This window comes from Brienomyrus brachyistius, unplaced genomic scaffold, assembly GCF_023856365.1.
Source record: "Brienomyrus brachyistius isolate T26 unplaced genomic scaffold, BBRACH_0.4 scaffold39, whole genome shotgun sequence".
NCBI lineage: Eukaryota > Metazoa > Chordata > Actinopteri > Osteoglossiformes > Mormyridae > Brienomyrus > Brienomyrus brachyistius.
Window position 1 is genome coordinate 2,539,205 of NW_026042314.1, and position 16,757 is coordinate 2,555,961.

The 16,757-nt window shown below is 41.5% G+C and overlaps 1 protein-coding gene across 1 annotated transcript in view; it reads left to right on the forward strand.

The window, feature by feature from the left end:
- LOC125722469 (NACHT, LRR and PYD domains-containing protein 12-like) overlaps window positions 1-16,757 on the forward strand; it is a 250,587-nt gene that overhangs the window by 207,301 nt on the left and 26,529 nt on the right. The window contains exons 2-7 of the mRNA XM_048998632.1: window positions 3,805-3,906; window positions 4,436-4,549; window positions 6,085-6,198; window positions 9,420-9,483; window positions 9,667-9,895; window positions 10,489-12,208. Coding sequence (XP_048854589.1) covers window positions 3,805-3,906; window positions 4,436-4,549; window positions 6,085-6,198; window positions 9,420-9,483; window positions 9,667-9,895; window positions 10,489-12,208 — 2,343 coding nt within the window. The remainder of the gene's footprint in view (window positions 1-3,804; window positions 3,907-4,435; window positions 4,550-6,084; window positions 6,199-9,419; window positions 9,484-9,666; window positions 9,896-10,488; window positions 12,209-16,757) is intronic.

Genomic DNA, 16,757 nt, shown 5'->3' on the forward strand with positions numbered 1-16,757 from the left:
TATAGTGCTAAAATGTTCTGTCATATTTGGTATTGAGATGGTAATCTTTTACTTTGTAATAACTCTGTCTGAATATCATTTTTTGTTTTTGTTTTGTTTAATATTCTGTCTGTAAAATATATTACCTGTACTTAATCTTTAATCTAATTAATCTTCTGTTTGTCATTCCCATTCTAAATGAACAACCAAGATTTTAAAATATATATCTAGAAAGAAAGTGTATTAGAACATGTTAAAACACGAGGAATTTACAAAATACAGGAACCTGAATGGTTGAACAAGGAAATGCAACTCTACAAACAAGTACTTAAGAACATGTACCACATCACTACCCCAGATTTAAATCTTTGCACTAGCTCATCTCAGGTAGAGACAAATTTAGGTTCATGAAACCATTCCAAGACTAGGATTACACAATGTGGATCAATCGTCGATGTGGAATGCGCGGGAAATTCAAATTTCGTCATTCTTGGGCATTTTCCATGCGATTTTTACGAAATAAATAAATAAATAAAAAAATTCGGGTCAGAGGCATTTCGGCGGGTCGGGAGGGGACGAGAACCAATTTTAATTTTTTTTAAGTGGCCTAACCGAATTACGGTTATTGTTACTAATAGATGTGGACCCCTTGTTAGTTTCCCATATGCTAAATATTGTGTTCAATGTTATTATTTTGCACTGTTATTTGCATTGTTCATCTCTTGTGATAGTGTAATGTACTGCGTGGCTGATGGGTTTAGGGCAGGGACAACTGTGGTGCGATTCAGGCAGGCAGGGTAACAGGAACGGAGCACACACAGGCACTTTGGCCAGCTCGCGGGGGGGGTCCACTGAGTGGAGTGCAAAGAGCGCATGCGTCATGCAGAGCACTCGACAAGGATCGCTGCATACAGTCCTGTCCAAGCGGGTTTTTGTGCTTGTGTTTCAGGTGAAAGAAGGGGCAAAGTGAAACTTACTGTGTGATACTCACGTAACTGTTTTAGGATAAATGTAAATCGATCAGAACAGTTACGAATGAGTAATACAGAAATATTAATGAATATCAGTAAGGGAAAACCTGTAGCTACTCAGACCATACAGTTGTACGAGCTCGCCCGAACATTATCAGTGTGCGTATTGAGGAAAGTAAATTGTGGGATTATTGATTGTTTATATGTATAAGAACGAATGTGTTTATCTGTGTGTTAAGTAGTTGTTTCGAAGCGAATCGACATAAATGTTTAAAAGTAATTGTATGTGTAAAAATGGAATGAGCGCGAGTGGAGTGCAAAGAACGCATGCGTCATGCAGAACACTCGACAAGGATCGCCGCATACAGTCCTGTTTAACAAGCGGGGTTTTGTGCTTGTATTTCAGTGTTTTTCCGGTGAAGTAAAAATCATCACATTATTGAAAAAGAACCCTATGCATGCCTGTAATTTATTCACCTTGTCCAAGTGTGCAACATAGACACATAGATAATATCCCCCCAAAACCCTACGCAGTGCCGCTGAGTCCGTGTCCATTTTTTGCATGAGACGGAGCTGATCATTTCCTGCCTGTAAACGAAAGTGAAATTAAGTGTCGGCATTTTAAAGGCAGAGTCGCCATTTTATCAAGAAACATTTTATCAAGATTCTGGAGTAATGTAAAGATATTCTATGTTTCAAGGTAAGATTAAATTAATAATAAAATTGATATGTTTAACACAGCCTACATATACAGCGGAATTTAAAATGTTCAATATAATTAAACATTAAATATACGTCCGTACAGCACAGTAGGTACGTGTATCAGAAGATTTTTCAAAGATCTTGCCTGAAGAGTTTTCAAATTAACATCAATAATATTACTTACGCTCAGCCATGAGTTCGCCTAATATACTGTGCTGCGTAACTATGGACCGGGACGTAGGCTGTAATATTTTGAAGCTATATTAAGTTTTTCTTTTATTAAGTGTTGGGGATTAATGCCAGTGTGCCGAAACATCCGGGTTAAACTCTATGCTTAACTTTTTATTAAATCAAAGGTTTTACTACGGATCTGTTCTGTGTTCTCCAATCTGAAATGTGCTGATCTTAATTGTAGTCATACTTTGCAGTCGTATTTAAACTGTTTAATGCAAATAGTACGTAAGTCTGATTTTAATAATCGGTAAAGAATAAGTCAAACGCAACCCACAGCGCAGCTGAATGACAGAAGGTGGTGTCACTTACTCCGCCAAACCGTGAGTAGTGGAGCCGACCAATCACAACAAATCATTAACAATAATAAGCTAGAAAGAGATCTCTCAGTGGAGGAAATTGATGATTTTATATCGTCCAAGGCGTTTAGAGATTTTTCAATACCATCGATACGAGCCAAAATCCGGTCCAGCACAGAATCGGCGCCGCCCGCGATAGAATGGGAGTCATCGCCTTAGTGACTAGCGGATACTTGTAGAGCTGATTAATTTTTTTTTCTTGTCAGTGTGAGAACGAGTTGAGGAAAAAATGGGAACATCTTTGTGACTTCGACATGGTTAAAGTATATTCGGAACTGTTGTAATAGCGATTTGGACTTGTCATACTTTTAGGTCCCTTGGAAATCAGTCTCAGAATCAGAATCAGAATCAGAATCGGGTTTATTGGCCAAGTATGTGAGCGAACACATACAAGGAATTAGATTCCGGTCGATGGTCTCAAGCACGACAGTGTAAAAACAACAATCTACAATATGAATATGTATTATGTATTTATATTTATAAATATAAAGGTAAATGTTAAAAAAAATTATAAAAGTTATTTGTACGTATAATATGTGTATACTATTTATAAATGTAAATATATTTATGGATACTGTATATATATATACATGTGTACATATATACATACATATATACATACACACACATATACATAAAGTGTGTAAATGAACAATACGATATAGTAAGCAACGTAAATCTTATATACAGAAAATACAAAGATTACAGAAATATATCCCACAGACTGTACATACAGTGCAGTTGCAGTGCTGTAGGTGTTTAGCAATGTGACAGATCAGCTGTTTAGGAGGGAGATGGCGAGGGGAGAGAAGCTGTTCCTGTGTCGGGTGTCCTGGTCTGCAGGCTTCTATATCGTCTGCCAGAGGGCAGCAGGTCAGATAGTCTGTGTCCAGGCTGTGTGGGATCTGTGATTATTTTCCTGCTATTTTCCTGGATCTTGAGAGATCCGAGATACTTAATCTCCTCCACTTGGAGAAGTACCTCCTCCCCGACCCAGAGAGCACTCCACCCTTTTCCGGCTGAGGACCATGTTCTCGGATTTGGAGGTGCTGATCCTCATCCCAGCCGCTTCACACTTGGCTGCGAACTGCTCCAGTGAGAGCCGAAGGTCACAGTCCAGTGAAGCCAACTGAACCACATCATCTGCAAAAAGCAGAGACCCAATCCTGAGGTCACCAAACCCTCAGTGCCCTGGCTACGCCTAGAAATTCCATCCATAAAAGTCTAGTCAGAACCTCACAACCTCATACACCAGCTCAGGCTTCTTCTCCACCAGAGAGATGACATTCCATGTCCCTAGAGCCAGCTTCTGCAGCTGAGGATCCCAGTGAAAGTCCCCACCTTCGACCACTGCCCAACTCACACTGCACCCGACCCCTTTGGCCCCTCCTACAGGTGAAAAAATGTGGCATTGAAAGTTTGCATTAAACCCCTTTACTATGTGTAATTCTACACATGGAACATAACAGAATGGAGACACAATTCATCAGTTTGATGTAAAAATGCTGAGTACTCGATATTGTGTATTTATCTATGTATCTACTTACCCTTCATGTTCACAGAGGCCCCAGCAGGAATCATCTGGTCTGGATCAGCATAGAAATGGATGGATCTGCTTCTGAAATGCACCCCCCTGTGGGGTGTAACAGAAAGAGCCCTGAGAGGTAACAGTGTTACAGCCCACTAGCATGCATGTCTCTCTGGGTCTATAGTCAGGCCATAACATAAAAGTAAACTGGGCTCCTAGCTAGGGCTGGTCAGTGTGCAGCACTTTAATATGTGTAGCTTAATAAAAAGACCTCGCCATCTTCTGTCTTCGCCGTCTTCTTCCGCAATCAGCCAGTTCTTTTATACTAGAGGTGAGTAACAGACCATCCCTCCTATACAAAATGGCCACATAACAAGACTAAACAAACAAACAAAAACATATATAAACAGGTAAAAAGGAACATCAGTCTAGTCTAGTTATGGAGGTTTTTAATGGACATACTAAAAGTTTCATATAATATTTAAATTTTAGATGAGATAATTTCCTTAAAAGCTGACTGTAAATAAGTCTGTTTACATGAAGAGCTTCACAGCATATCAAAGTACATGGAGGCAGAGCAGAAGGCTAAACAGCAGAGTGATGTCGTCCCCATTGTATGAATTATATTTATACCATGAGGGTTTGTTTCCTCTCGCTGCCCACAGTGTCCTGATGAAGAGAGCAGACTCCCCTGTACCCAGCTGTGTTTCCATGAAGAGTGACGCGTCAATGGATCAACCAGTCGCCTTCAGAGAGGGACCTTTTCCTACAGATCAAAGGTAAATGTGCATTTAAACAAACACTGTTAATGACATTTAGACTCTCAGTCAAATGGCACAGAGACACATACAAGCTATGAGGAAATAACATATTTATAATGAATGCACCAATTTTTACCTTTAACAGATTCCATCACCTTGAGAATTTAAACAAATGTTTTGTCTGTATTCTATATAAATAACATCTGAGGTAAATGGATGAGGATTACTGTAAAACCCGACTTTCTGCGAGCTGGAATTGGAAATTATTTAATTGCAAAGTGGATTTTTAATTTCAGTCCTCAGCACAGAGCTGGAAAAAAACTGGTTTGCCTCTTTCCCCCTGCATGTCCATTAAAGAATGACTCGACAATAGATTGCCACCTCGTGAGATGGATGTTTCTGTTTTAATAAATCATTTCACTCTCATGAATCCATTAGATTATGCTCAGACTAAGGCTTTAGTTTAACACGTTTAATGGAACCATGTAGCTTAATAATGAACCAGTATCATCAGACAAAAAAGAGAAAGACTATTGGTTTGTTTGCCAAAGGTGACAATTAAATTTTGCTGATTCAGTGCAAATATAAGTAAACATTTTTAGAAGTAAATGAAATTTCTGTAGGATAACAAGTTTAAAAAGTGTACAGTACACAAAGAAAAAATCCTGAAAATACCATACAGTATAGTTCAATACATAAATATAGATAAAAAATTTTAAATAGTTAAAAATGGGACATTAAGGCTGGCTGTGGGGGCTGCACATCGACAGCAGGCATTGTGGTGTCTACCGGCAGCAGGCAGGAAAGATCCCCAGTAGCGCTTCTTAGCTCACGGTGGGGGAATGAGCCGGTGGCTGAAGGTGCTCCAAGATAGCGCCCCCTGGAGCCTCGGCTGGGTTATGGACCGGGTCAGTGGGGCAAGTGCCCAGGGGCCTCAGGATATTAGAAGCTGTGAGTCACAACATTTATAGTGCAAACCATGAAATGCGCCCCCCTGTGGGGTGTAAGAGAAAGAGCCCTGAGAGGTAACAGTGTTACAGCCACTAGCATGCATGTCTCTCTGGGTCTATAGTCAGGCCATAACATAGAAGTAAACTGGGCTCCTAGCTAGGGCTGGTCAGTGGGCAGCACTTTAATATGTGTAGCTTTATAAAAAGACCTCGCCATCTTCTGTCTTCACCGTCTTCTTCCACAATCAGCCAGTTCATTTATACTAGAGGCGAGTAACAGACCATCCCTCCTATACAAAATGGCCACATAACAAGACTAAACAAACAAACAAAAACATATATAAACAGGTAAAAAGGAACATCAGTCTAGTCTAGTTATGGAGGTTTTTAATGGACATACTAAAAGTTTCATATAATATTTAAATTTTAGATGAGATAATTTCTTTAAAAGCTGACTGTAAATAAGTCTGTTTACATGAAGAGCTTCACAGCATATCAAAGTACATGAAGGCAGAGCAGAAGGCTAAACAGCAGTGTGATGCCGTCCCCATTGTATGAATTATATTTATACCATGAGGGTTTGTTTCCTCTCGCTGCCCACAGTGTCCTGATGAAGAGAGCAGACTCCCCTGTACCCAGCTGTGTTTCCATGAAGAGTGACTGGTCAATGGAAAAGGGAATTAACTTCAGAGAGGGACCTTTTCATACAGATCAAAGGTAAATGTGCAATTAAACAAACACTGTTAATGACATTCAGAGTCTCAGTCAAATGGCACAGAGACTCATACAAGCTATGAGGAAATAACATATTTATAATGAATGCACCAATTTTTACCTTTAACAGATTCCATCACCTTGAGAATTTAAACAAATGTTTTGTCTGTATTCTATATAAATAACATCTGAGGTAAATGGATGAGGATTACTGTAAAACCCGACTTTCTGCGAGCTGGAATTGGAAATTATTTAATTGCAAAGTGGATTTTTAATTTCAGTCCTCAGCACAGAGCTGGAAAAAACTGGTTTGCCTCTTTCCCCCTGCATGTCCATTAAAGAATGACTCGACAATAGATTGTCACCTCGTGAGATGGATGTTTCTGTTTTAATAAATCATTTCACTCTCATGAATCCATTAGATTATGCTCAGACTAAGGCTTTAGTTTAACACGTTTAATGGAACCATGTGGCTTAATAATGAACCAGTATCATCAGACAAAAAAGAGAAAGACTATTGGTTTGTTTGCCAAAGGTGACAATTACATTTTGCTGATTCAGTGCAAATATAAGTAAACATTTTTAGAAGTAAATGAAATTTCTGTAGGATAACAAGTTTAAAAAGTGTACAGTACACAAAGAAAAAATCCTGAAAATACCATACAGTATAGTTCAATACATAAATATAGATAAAAAATTTTAAATAGTTAAAAATGGGACATTAAGGCTGGCTGTGGGGGCTGCACATCGACAGCAGGCATTGTGGTGTCTACCGGCAGCAGGCAGGAAAGATCCCCAGTAGCGCTTCTTAGCTCACGGTGGGGGAATGAGCCGGTGGCTGAAGGTGCTCCAAGATAGCGCCCCCTGGAGCCTCGGCTGGGTTATGGACCGGGCCTGTGGGGCCGGTGCCCTGAGGCCTCAGGACATTAGAAGCTGTGAGTTGTAACATTTATAGTGCAAGTCATGAAATGCGCCCCCCTGTGGGGTGTAAGAGAAAGAGCGCTGAGAGGTAACAGTGTTACAGCCCACTAGCATGCATGTCTCTCTGGGTCTATAGTCAGGCCAGAACATAAAAGTAAACTGGGCTCCTAGCTAGGGCTGGTCAGTGGGCAGCACTTTAATATGTGTAGCTTAATAAAAAGACCTCGCCATCTTCTGTCTTCACCGTCTTCTTCCACAATCAGCCAGTTCTTTTATACTAGAGACGAGTAACAGACCATCCCTCCTGTCCAAGGCTCTTACAAGATAGACTTGCATAGTCTCACTTAATACGCACACCCGAGATATTTAAGAAGACCAAATGAATGGATGAACGATATTGACCAAATGAGTCGGAAAGCGTGTAAAACAAGAGCGGTGTTTACTGGGTACAAAGGGCTGCATAGAAAACTGTCCTTCCTGCCTGCTGTGTCTCTGTGTGCTAGAACCTGATGTCACTGGTTCTCTTCAGCTGTCATGAGAAAATTAGGAAGCCGCCCCAGTGAATAAAGCTTAACATGGCAGATACATCTTTCCAAACTACAACCCCAATTCCAAAAATGTTGGGACGTTCTGCAAATTGTAAATAAAAACAGAAGGCAGTGATATGGAAATCTCATAAACCTATATTTTATTCATAACGGAACACAGAAAACATATCAAATGTTTAAACTGAGAACACGCATCATTTTAAGGAAAAAATAAGGTCATTTTGACTGTCACAGCAACAACACGTATCAAAAAAGTCGGGACAAGGCCATGTTTACCACTGTGTGGCATCTCCTCTTCTTTTAACAACAGTCTGTAAATGTCTGGGCACTGAGGAGATCAGTTGTTTGAGTTTTGGGAGAGGAATGTTGTCCCATTCTTGTCTGATACAGGATTCTAGTTGTTCAACTGTCCTAGATCTTCTGTGTCATATTTTTCGATTTATGATGCACCAAATGTTCTCAATGGCTGGAAGATCTGGACCGCTGGCAGGCCAGTTCAGTACCGGGACCCTTCTTCTACGAATCCATCATGTTGTAATTGATGCAGTGTGTGGTTTGGCATTGTCATGTGGGAAAATGCAAGGTCTTCACTGAAAGAGACGTCGTCTGGATGGGAGCATCTGTTGCTCTAGAACCTGGATATACCTTTCAGCACTGATGGGGCCTTTCCAGATATGCAGGCTGCCCCTGCCATATGTACTAATGCACCCCCACACCATCAGAGATGCTGGCTTTTGAACTGAGTGCTGATAACACGCTGGGTGGTCCTTCTCCTCTTTAGTCTAGATGACATGGTGTCCCTCGTTTCCAAAGGGAATTTTAAATTTAGATCCGACTGACCACAGAACAGTTTTCCACTCAGCCGCAGTCTATTTTAAATTAGCTTTGGCCCAGAGACGACGTCGGTGATTCTGGATCATGTTCATATACGGCTTCTTCTTTGAATGATAGAGTTTTAACTGGCATCTGTGCATGGCAGCGCGAATTGTGTTCACTGACAATGTTTTTGGGAAATATTCCTGAGCCTATTTAGTGATTCCATTACAGAATCATGCCTGTTTGTGATGCAGTGCTGCCTAAGGGCCAAAATATCACAGGCTAGTCTGGTTTTTCACAAATTTCTCCAGATTCTCAGAATCTTTTGATTACATTATGTGCTGTAGATGATGAAATATTCAACCTCTTTGCAGTTTTATACTGACAAACTTCTTTCTGAAATTGCTCCACTATTTGTCAGTGCAGTATTAGGGGGATTGTGACCCTCTGCCCATCTTTACTTCAGAGAGACACTGCAGCTCTAAGATGCTCTTTTTATACCCAGTCATGTTACTGACCTGTTGCCAATTGACATAATTATTTGCAAATTATTCCTTCAGCTGTTGGGTTTTTGTACCACTAACTTTTCCAGCCTCCTATTGCCCCCGTCCCAACTTTTTTTGAGACGTGTTGCTGTCATGAAATTTAAAATCAGCCAATATTTTTTCATGAAATAGCATAATGTCTCAGTTTAAACAATTCATATGTTTTCTATGCTTTGTTGTGAATAATATACAGGTTTATGAGATTTCCATATCATTGCATTCTGTTTTTATTTACAATTTGCACAATGTCCCAACTTTTTGGAATTGGTGTTGTAATATACCACAATGTTATTCTTTATCTGCAGTAACAGCAGTTTTAATGGGGAACTTTTCAGTCTTTCTGTTACATTTGTGTAGATGAATTGAGGACTTTATGTTTCTGTCTAATTCACAGAGACCAAATGGAAGAATACAGCTCAGATCTACATGATAAATCGGGTTTATCATCCATATTGAAGGTTTGTATTTTTTGCTGATATATATTTTCTTGGCTGTTATGTCAATTAGCTTATATTTTATTCAGCTGTATAATAAGAAATTCATCATGTTAAAGGAAATATGTTGTAAACTATGATTCACAAGTGAAACTCTGAAAAGGTTTGGTGTAAGTAGCAGTAATTAACTGTGACTGTTTATTTTAGTCACTAGAGGAAAAAGCCATGAAGTTCCTAAAGGACGAGCTGAAGACGTTTGTGAGGCACCTAGATCAGAATTACCCAGAATGCTCTGAGCCTCAGCTGGAGGAGGACAATGACCTGGACTGTGATGGTCAGATGCAGAAGACCAGTGTTAGAGAGGTAGCTCTGAAGATCACACTGTACATCCTGAGGACCATGAAGCAAAATGATCTTGCTGACCTGCTGGACAAGAGTAAGAACTTTATAACATTATGTACATGTACAATATTGTGCAAAAGTCTTAGGCAGCCAGAGAAAAGGATGTTTAAATGGTCTTCATGTTGGTGTAGAACTACTATAATATGTATGTCAAAGTGTGTTTGCCATTTCAGAACCTCTCCCAAAATCACCTTAATATTTCGTGCAGTATATCCATGTATTTTTTTACTTGACCACTAACACACCTCATGTGGCTGATCAATATCTCACTGAGTTTTAAACTAATTTAATTAATTCATGAAGTGAATGAAGCTTTGGTGCCGCTGAGGAGAGGTTTGGGAAATGAAAAGGGGTTTTGTGTTTTTTTTGGTTCTGAGCAGATATACACTTACTACTCAGATAAATGGCTTTAAACATTTCCTTTGGCTGCCTAAGGCTTATTCACGGTCCTGTATGCGGTGTTCCAGTAAAATACGCATGATAAAACTTTCAGTTTCACATTCACAGTCACAGGGAAATATCTGGATATGTATGTGTAAAAAAGTGTGTCTTTGGAAAATATTCTTCCTCTCATACTGGTCAGGATCACGATGAGAATTAGTGCATTTTCCTCTCATTTCTTTTCAGGACAGCTCATGCTGCAACATCAGCAGGAAATCAAAGTTAAACTTAAGAAGCAATTTGAGTGTGTATTTGAAGGGAAAGCTAAGGAAGGACAGCCAACACTTCTCAGTGAGATTTACACAGAACTCTACATAACTGAAGGTGGGACTGGAGCAGTCAATGATGAACATGAAGTGAGACAGATTGAAACAGCATCCAAGAAAAGGCGAACAGAAGATACTACAGTCAAGTGCAATGATATATTTAAACCCTTATGTGGGCGTGAGACACCTATCAGAACTGTACTCACTAAAGGGGTGGCAGGTATCGGGAAAACAGTCTCTGTGCAGAAATTTATTCTCGACTGGGCAGAAGGAAAAGCAAACCAGGATGTTCACTTCATATTTGCTCTTCCTTTCCGGGACCTGAATTTGATTAAGGGTGAATACAGTCTGATTAAACTGCTTCACCACTTTGTCCCAGATCTGAAATCAGTTGAATCTGCTGAGCTGTTTAGGTACAAAGTCTTGTTCATCTTTGATGGTCTGGATGAGTGTCGCCTTCCTCTCGATTTTCAGAACAATGAGAGCTGGTTTGATGTAACAAAGAAAACGTCACTAGATGTGCTGTTGACTAACCTCATTAAGGGGAATCTGCTCCCATCCGCTCTCCTCTGGATAACCTCCCGGCCAGCAGCAGCCAATCAGATACCTGCTAAGTGTGTCCACCAGGTGACAGAGATACGAGGGTTCAGTGATGCCCAGAAGGAGGAGTATTTCAGGAGGAGATTTAATGATCAGAGCCTGGCCAGCAGGATTATCGCACATGTGAAATCATCAAGGAGCCTCTTCATCATGTGCCACATACCTGTGTTCTGCTGGATTTCAGCCACTGTGCTTAAGAGGCTTTTTAGTGAGACTGACAGGGGAGAAATTCCAAAGACTCTGACTGAAATGTACACACACTTCCTGATCTTTCAGACAAGTTTAAAAAATGACAAGTATATGAAAAACCATGAAACTAAGCTTAAGGAATACAGCAAGGAATTTCTTTTGACACTTGGTAAACTTGCTTTTGACAACCTTGAGAAAGGCAATCTCATATTTTATGAACAAGATCTGACAGAGAATGGCATTGATGTCACTGAAACTTCAGTTTACTCTGGAGTGTGCACAGAAGTCTTTAAAGAGGAGTATGGGTTGTACCAGGAGAAGGTGTACTGCTTTGTGCATCTGAGCATCCAGGAGTATCTCGCTGCTTTATATGTGTTCCTGTCAAACTCATCAGCTGACCTGCTGAAGACTGCAGTGGATCAGGCATTAAAGAGCAAGAATGGACACTTGGACCTCTACCTCCGCTTCCTCCTGGGCCTCTCAACAGACTCCAGTAAGACTCTGTTGCAAAGACTACTGGGGCCGACAAGAATCAGCTCACATACCATTAAGGATACAGCCCAGTACATCAAGGGGAAAATAAAGGAGAATTTATCTCCAGAAAGGACCATCAATCTGTTCCACTGTCTGACTGAACTGGGTGACAATTCTCTAGTAGAGGAAGTACAAAGATACCTGAATTCAGGAAACATTTCAGTAGATGGCCTCTCACCTGCACAGTACTCAGCTCTGGCCTTTGTGATGCTGATGTCAGATGAGGAGCTGGATGTGTTTGACCTGAAGAAATACATCAGATCAGATGAAGAGCACTGCAGGCTGCTGCCTGTGGTCAAGAACTCCAGGACGGCTCTGTAAGTGACGTGGGGATGGGAAATCATGTCTGGTCTGGCAGTGATACATGAATATTGTTTGAAATGTGTAATATATATTATATATTTCTCCTCATGGATTAATAAGTGGGTTTTATTTTGATAATCACAGCTATAACTGTTTGTATAGCAGTAGCTAATCTTGACCACAGACTTTATAATGACTGAAGGTAGTGATGTCACTTTTTGTTTGTTACTACGTTTCCATTCCCATCCAGTCTGCCTTCTGATCACAGCACAGCATCCTAACCTATAGAAACAGTGAGGGCTCTTTATCCACAGGGTGTATAAGTGGTATGTGAGTGTTATTGTCAGCAGGCGTGTTCATGTGATGGAGCCCAGAGCTGGGAGCTTCCGTATGACTGCTGTCTCTGGCTGCTCACTGGCGCCTTCTGCTGGCCTCAGCTGCACCTGGCTGAGGATGTGACGACACATCTAGTCTGGCAGACATAGATAAACATTGTTTAAAATATAAAATGAATATGTATATATGTAATTTATTTCCCCTCTTTTATCAACAAGGTTCCTTTTTAATCTGGTTTATATTAACTGAAGGTAGTGATGTAGTAAAAACAAAAAGACAAGATTTCCACGACCATCCTTTGTGTAACAAATAACCAAAGATACAGCATCATACAGAATGGTCCGGTTTTAAGTAATAGTGGGAAAACCACTCATATTTGTTTCAGTTCTGGATGCTGTAGGAAGCATTTCTGTAAATACTGGGTGTGGTGCGTGACTCTTTGGGTTCGGACTCTGTGTCCATGAGCGGACGGTCGCTGGTTCAGATCTCTTGGCCGGCAGAGTGATGTCATCGCTGAGCCCTTGAGCTGCAGGGGTGCTGGATGCTGGTCGATCCTGCGCTGCGACCCCCAAACTACCTCTCACCTGTATATGTGTCTGTGTGTCTCTTGGAGAGCAAGATGGGAGGGGCGAAAAGACAATTTCCCCATGGGGGTGAATGAAGTATCATTATTCATAAATCATTCAAACAAACATTTTTCTAAAAGCCTATTTCACAGGACTGATAGCTTTCCAATTAGTGTATTGTTGATTAGGGCTGGGTGATAAGTTAAATGTATATGTGTCATTTAGTATAAAAATATCGCAATAAACAATTATTTTGAGTCCTCCCCCCAAACACTGAGTGCAATTTCAGTTCAGTTCAGATTTATTTGTATAGTGTATTTTCACAACATTATATCATCTCAAAGCACATTAAAGCATCCCTGCCCAAAGCCCCCAGTGAGCAAGTCAGAGGGGACAGTGGCAAGGAAAAGCTACATAGAAAGAAGAATCCTTGGGAGGAACCAGACTGAAAGGGGGAGCCCATCCTCCAGGGGGCAGCAGAGGAAGCCCTAACCCTAACCAGACTGAAAGGGGGAGCCCATCCTCCAGGGGGCAGCAGAGGAAGCCCTAACCCTTACCAGACTCAAAGGGGGAGCCCACCCTCCAGGGGGCAGCAGAGGAAGCCCTAACCCTAACCAGATACAAAGGGGGAGCCCATCCTCCAGGGGGCAGCAGCAGGCCAGAAGGACGTCACAGGTAGTGGAGAGGTCGCAGGCAGCAGGGTAGGCAGGATATCTTGAAAATGTGGGGTCTCCAGGCAGCACAGCCCAGGGGGAGTAGGGGAAATAAAATGTGCAGTTAGCCAAAGTAGGGGAGACTAGAGGCAGTACAAACAGTTAGGTGAGTGCAGTATGTAAGCTCCGGCAGATATGGCTATGGCAGCATAAGTAGGAGGGAGAGGCAGGTGGGAACGCAGGCATGGGGAGTCCCTGAATGTCAGCACTCCAATTCCACAAGGGGGTGTGAAGCTAAAGTGACAGACTGACAGTTCAGTTTATCCAAAGCCAATGGCACCGATCCCCACCCAGCTCTACACCTCACACTATAGGTCTGACTGGGAGTGAGCAGTTAGCTAGAGCTAGAACTAGAGTCCCTATAAGCTAAACTGAACAGGTGTGTTTTTAGTCTAGACTTGAATATTGAGAGTCCCGCACATCTGCTGGAAGACTATTCCACAGCTGAAGAGCTCTATAAGAGAAAGCTCTGCAGCCTGCCGTAGCTCTTTCTACCCTGGGTACTAACAGATATCCTGCTCTTTATGATGGAAGAAAGCCAGGAGGGTTGTATAAGGCCTGCAGGTTACTAAAGTATTCTGGTGCAAGGCCATTCAGTGTTTTATAAATCAATAGCAGTATTTTGTAGTTAATCCGAGACTTAACTGGAAGCCAATGAAGGGAGCATAGAACAGGGCTAATATAATCACATTTATTAGTGTTTGTAAGAACTCTGGCTGCTGCATTTTGTACCAGCTGAAGTTTATGTGAGGATCCAGATGGGCACCCAGAAAGGAAGGCATTACAGTATCCAGCCTGGAAGTTATAAAGGTGTTAGTGTTTCCGCTTCATGAAAGGAGAGCATCTTCCGAAGCTTGGCAACGTTCCGTACATGATAGAACACAGCTTTAGTGATGCTTTCTATGTGAGCATCGAAACATAAATCTGAATCAACCAGAACACCAAGATCTCTGACCACTGTGTTAGGTTGGGTAGGAAGACCACCAAGGTTGAGGTTGTCAAACTTATTTCGAGCCGCCTTCGGACCAGTTAACAGTACTTCTGTTTTTCTGTGTTTAACATAAAGAAATTATTTGCCATCCAGCACCGGATATCTAGTCGACAGTCTTCTAACTGAGAGCTGTGATGCATCATCCGGCGTAACAGATATATATAACTGTGTATCATCAGCAAAACAATGAAACCCAACACCATGATTTCTGATAATGTGACTAATATATACAGTGTACAGTAGCGGGCCCAGCACTGATCCCTGAGGGACACCATTGTAGGAATATTTAGCTCAGGTAAATTTTAATATCTCCACCAATATGTTTTGAAATTAATTACATTTGAATTAATCATTATTTAATGATGTTTATGAACTAATTGTTATGCCGAATGGTTGGTTCCTCCAAACTCAATTACGAATCCCCGTGAGTCTGTTAATGTGAGACTTACATGGGATTCACTAGTTACCAGTATCGCTTAGTAACCTGGGTTAGAAGGTTCGTCCAGCGAGCTGTATCAGCAGGTAATGTAAACGATCGGTAGTGAAGCTCCCCTCACGGCCGATGAGAGAGAGTCTCACGATATTTCAGTCGAGTTTGAGGTTTTAGAGCTCAGTAGCCAAATCGCACAGGCAGGGACTATTGTGAGCACTCAGTGAACAGAGGCTGAAGTGGTGTAAAACTGGAGTGATTTTCCATCGGTTTGATACCAAACATGCCATACCAGCCTAGCGGTTCACACTGAATACCATCTGTAATGATTGATTAATGATTACTTATATTATGTCATTATGTTATATTACTCACAGCAATCACTGGTCTAAGTGGTCTAGGTTGCACCTCAATCAGAGGTTACCCTTTATACAGACATTATATGACATATTCTCATGTCAGCAGCACATCTTACCCTTAGATAGACATGGTAGAATACAAAGAGCTTACTCACGGCCACAAAGAGCAGATAAGGGCTGCTGAGGAATGTGGAAAAGAAAAGGGGGGGAAGGTTAGTCAGTCAAAGAAAAAGAGTCTTTGAAAGTTAGGACACATTACAAACATAACCTGTCTGTATATTGAGACTAGTAGTCATGGGTAAATAAATATACAGATATACAACAGCCAAACTTAAAAGAAACTTTCTTTAGGGTGTTGGGTGAGTGGTATGTAAGGCAGGATGTCGGGGGAGGGGGTTGTGTGCCAAGTCGAGGGACCCCTGTCCTTGAGGTCCACTCTGCTGTCTGTAGGTCGTTAAAACTTTGAGCAATAAAAGTTGGAGTGCTGGCCCCCCTTGTTGTCTGTGTGTGTTTAAGTGTGTCTGTGTGTGTGGGGTCACGAACCCCCCTTTGAGGCCTAGGCCGATGTGTGCCTATCGTACCAGGGTAGGCCTTATCTCAGGCCACCTGGAATTTAAGCTTTGTGATATGTGCATGTGTGATCCTACACCAGATTTAATGGGTAACCTTAAAAGGGAAATACTGTTCTGCAAAGCAAGCACAGTTTCTGGAAACACGACCATAAAGTCATAAAGCAGATTAACAGAACTGCTTAGGTTGTTAGAATGAAAGGAAGCTGATTTACTTGTTTGTAGAGTGGATGGGGTCTTGGCAGTATTAAATAATACCTGCTTTTCTTTCTAGTAGAATAGATTACTGTAATGCCCTCTTGTCTGTTTCACATACACAACGGGCCCAGAATGCCGCTGGCGGAGTGTTAACATGCACCAGTCACAGGGATCACATCTACAACGGGCCCAGAATGCCGCTGGCGGAGTGTTAACATGCACCAGTCACAGGGATCACATCTACAACGGGCCCAGAATGCCGCTGGCGGAGTGTTAACACGCACCAGTCACAGGGATCACATCTACAACGGGCCCAGAATGCCGCTGGCGGAGTGTTAACACGCACCAGTCACAGGGATCACATCTACAACGGGCCCAGAATGCCGCTGGCGGAGTGTTAA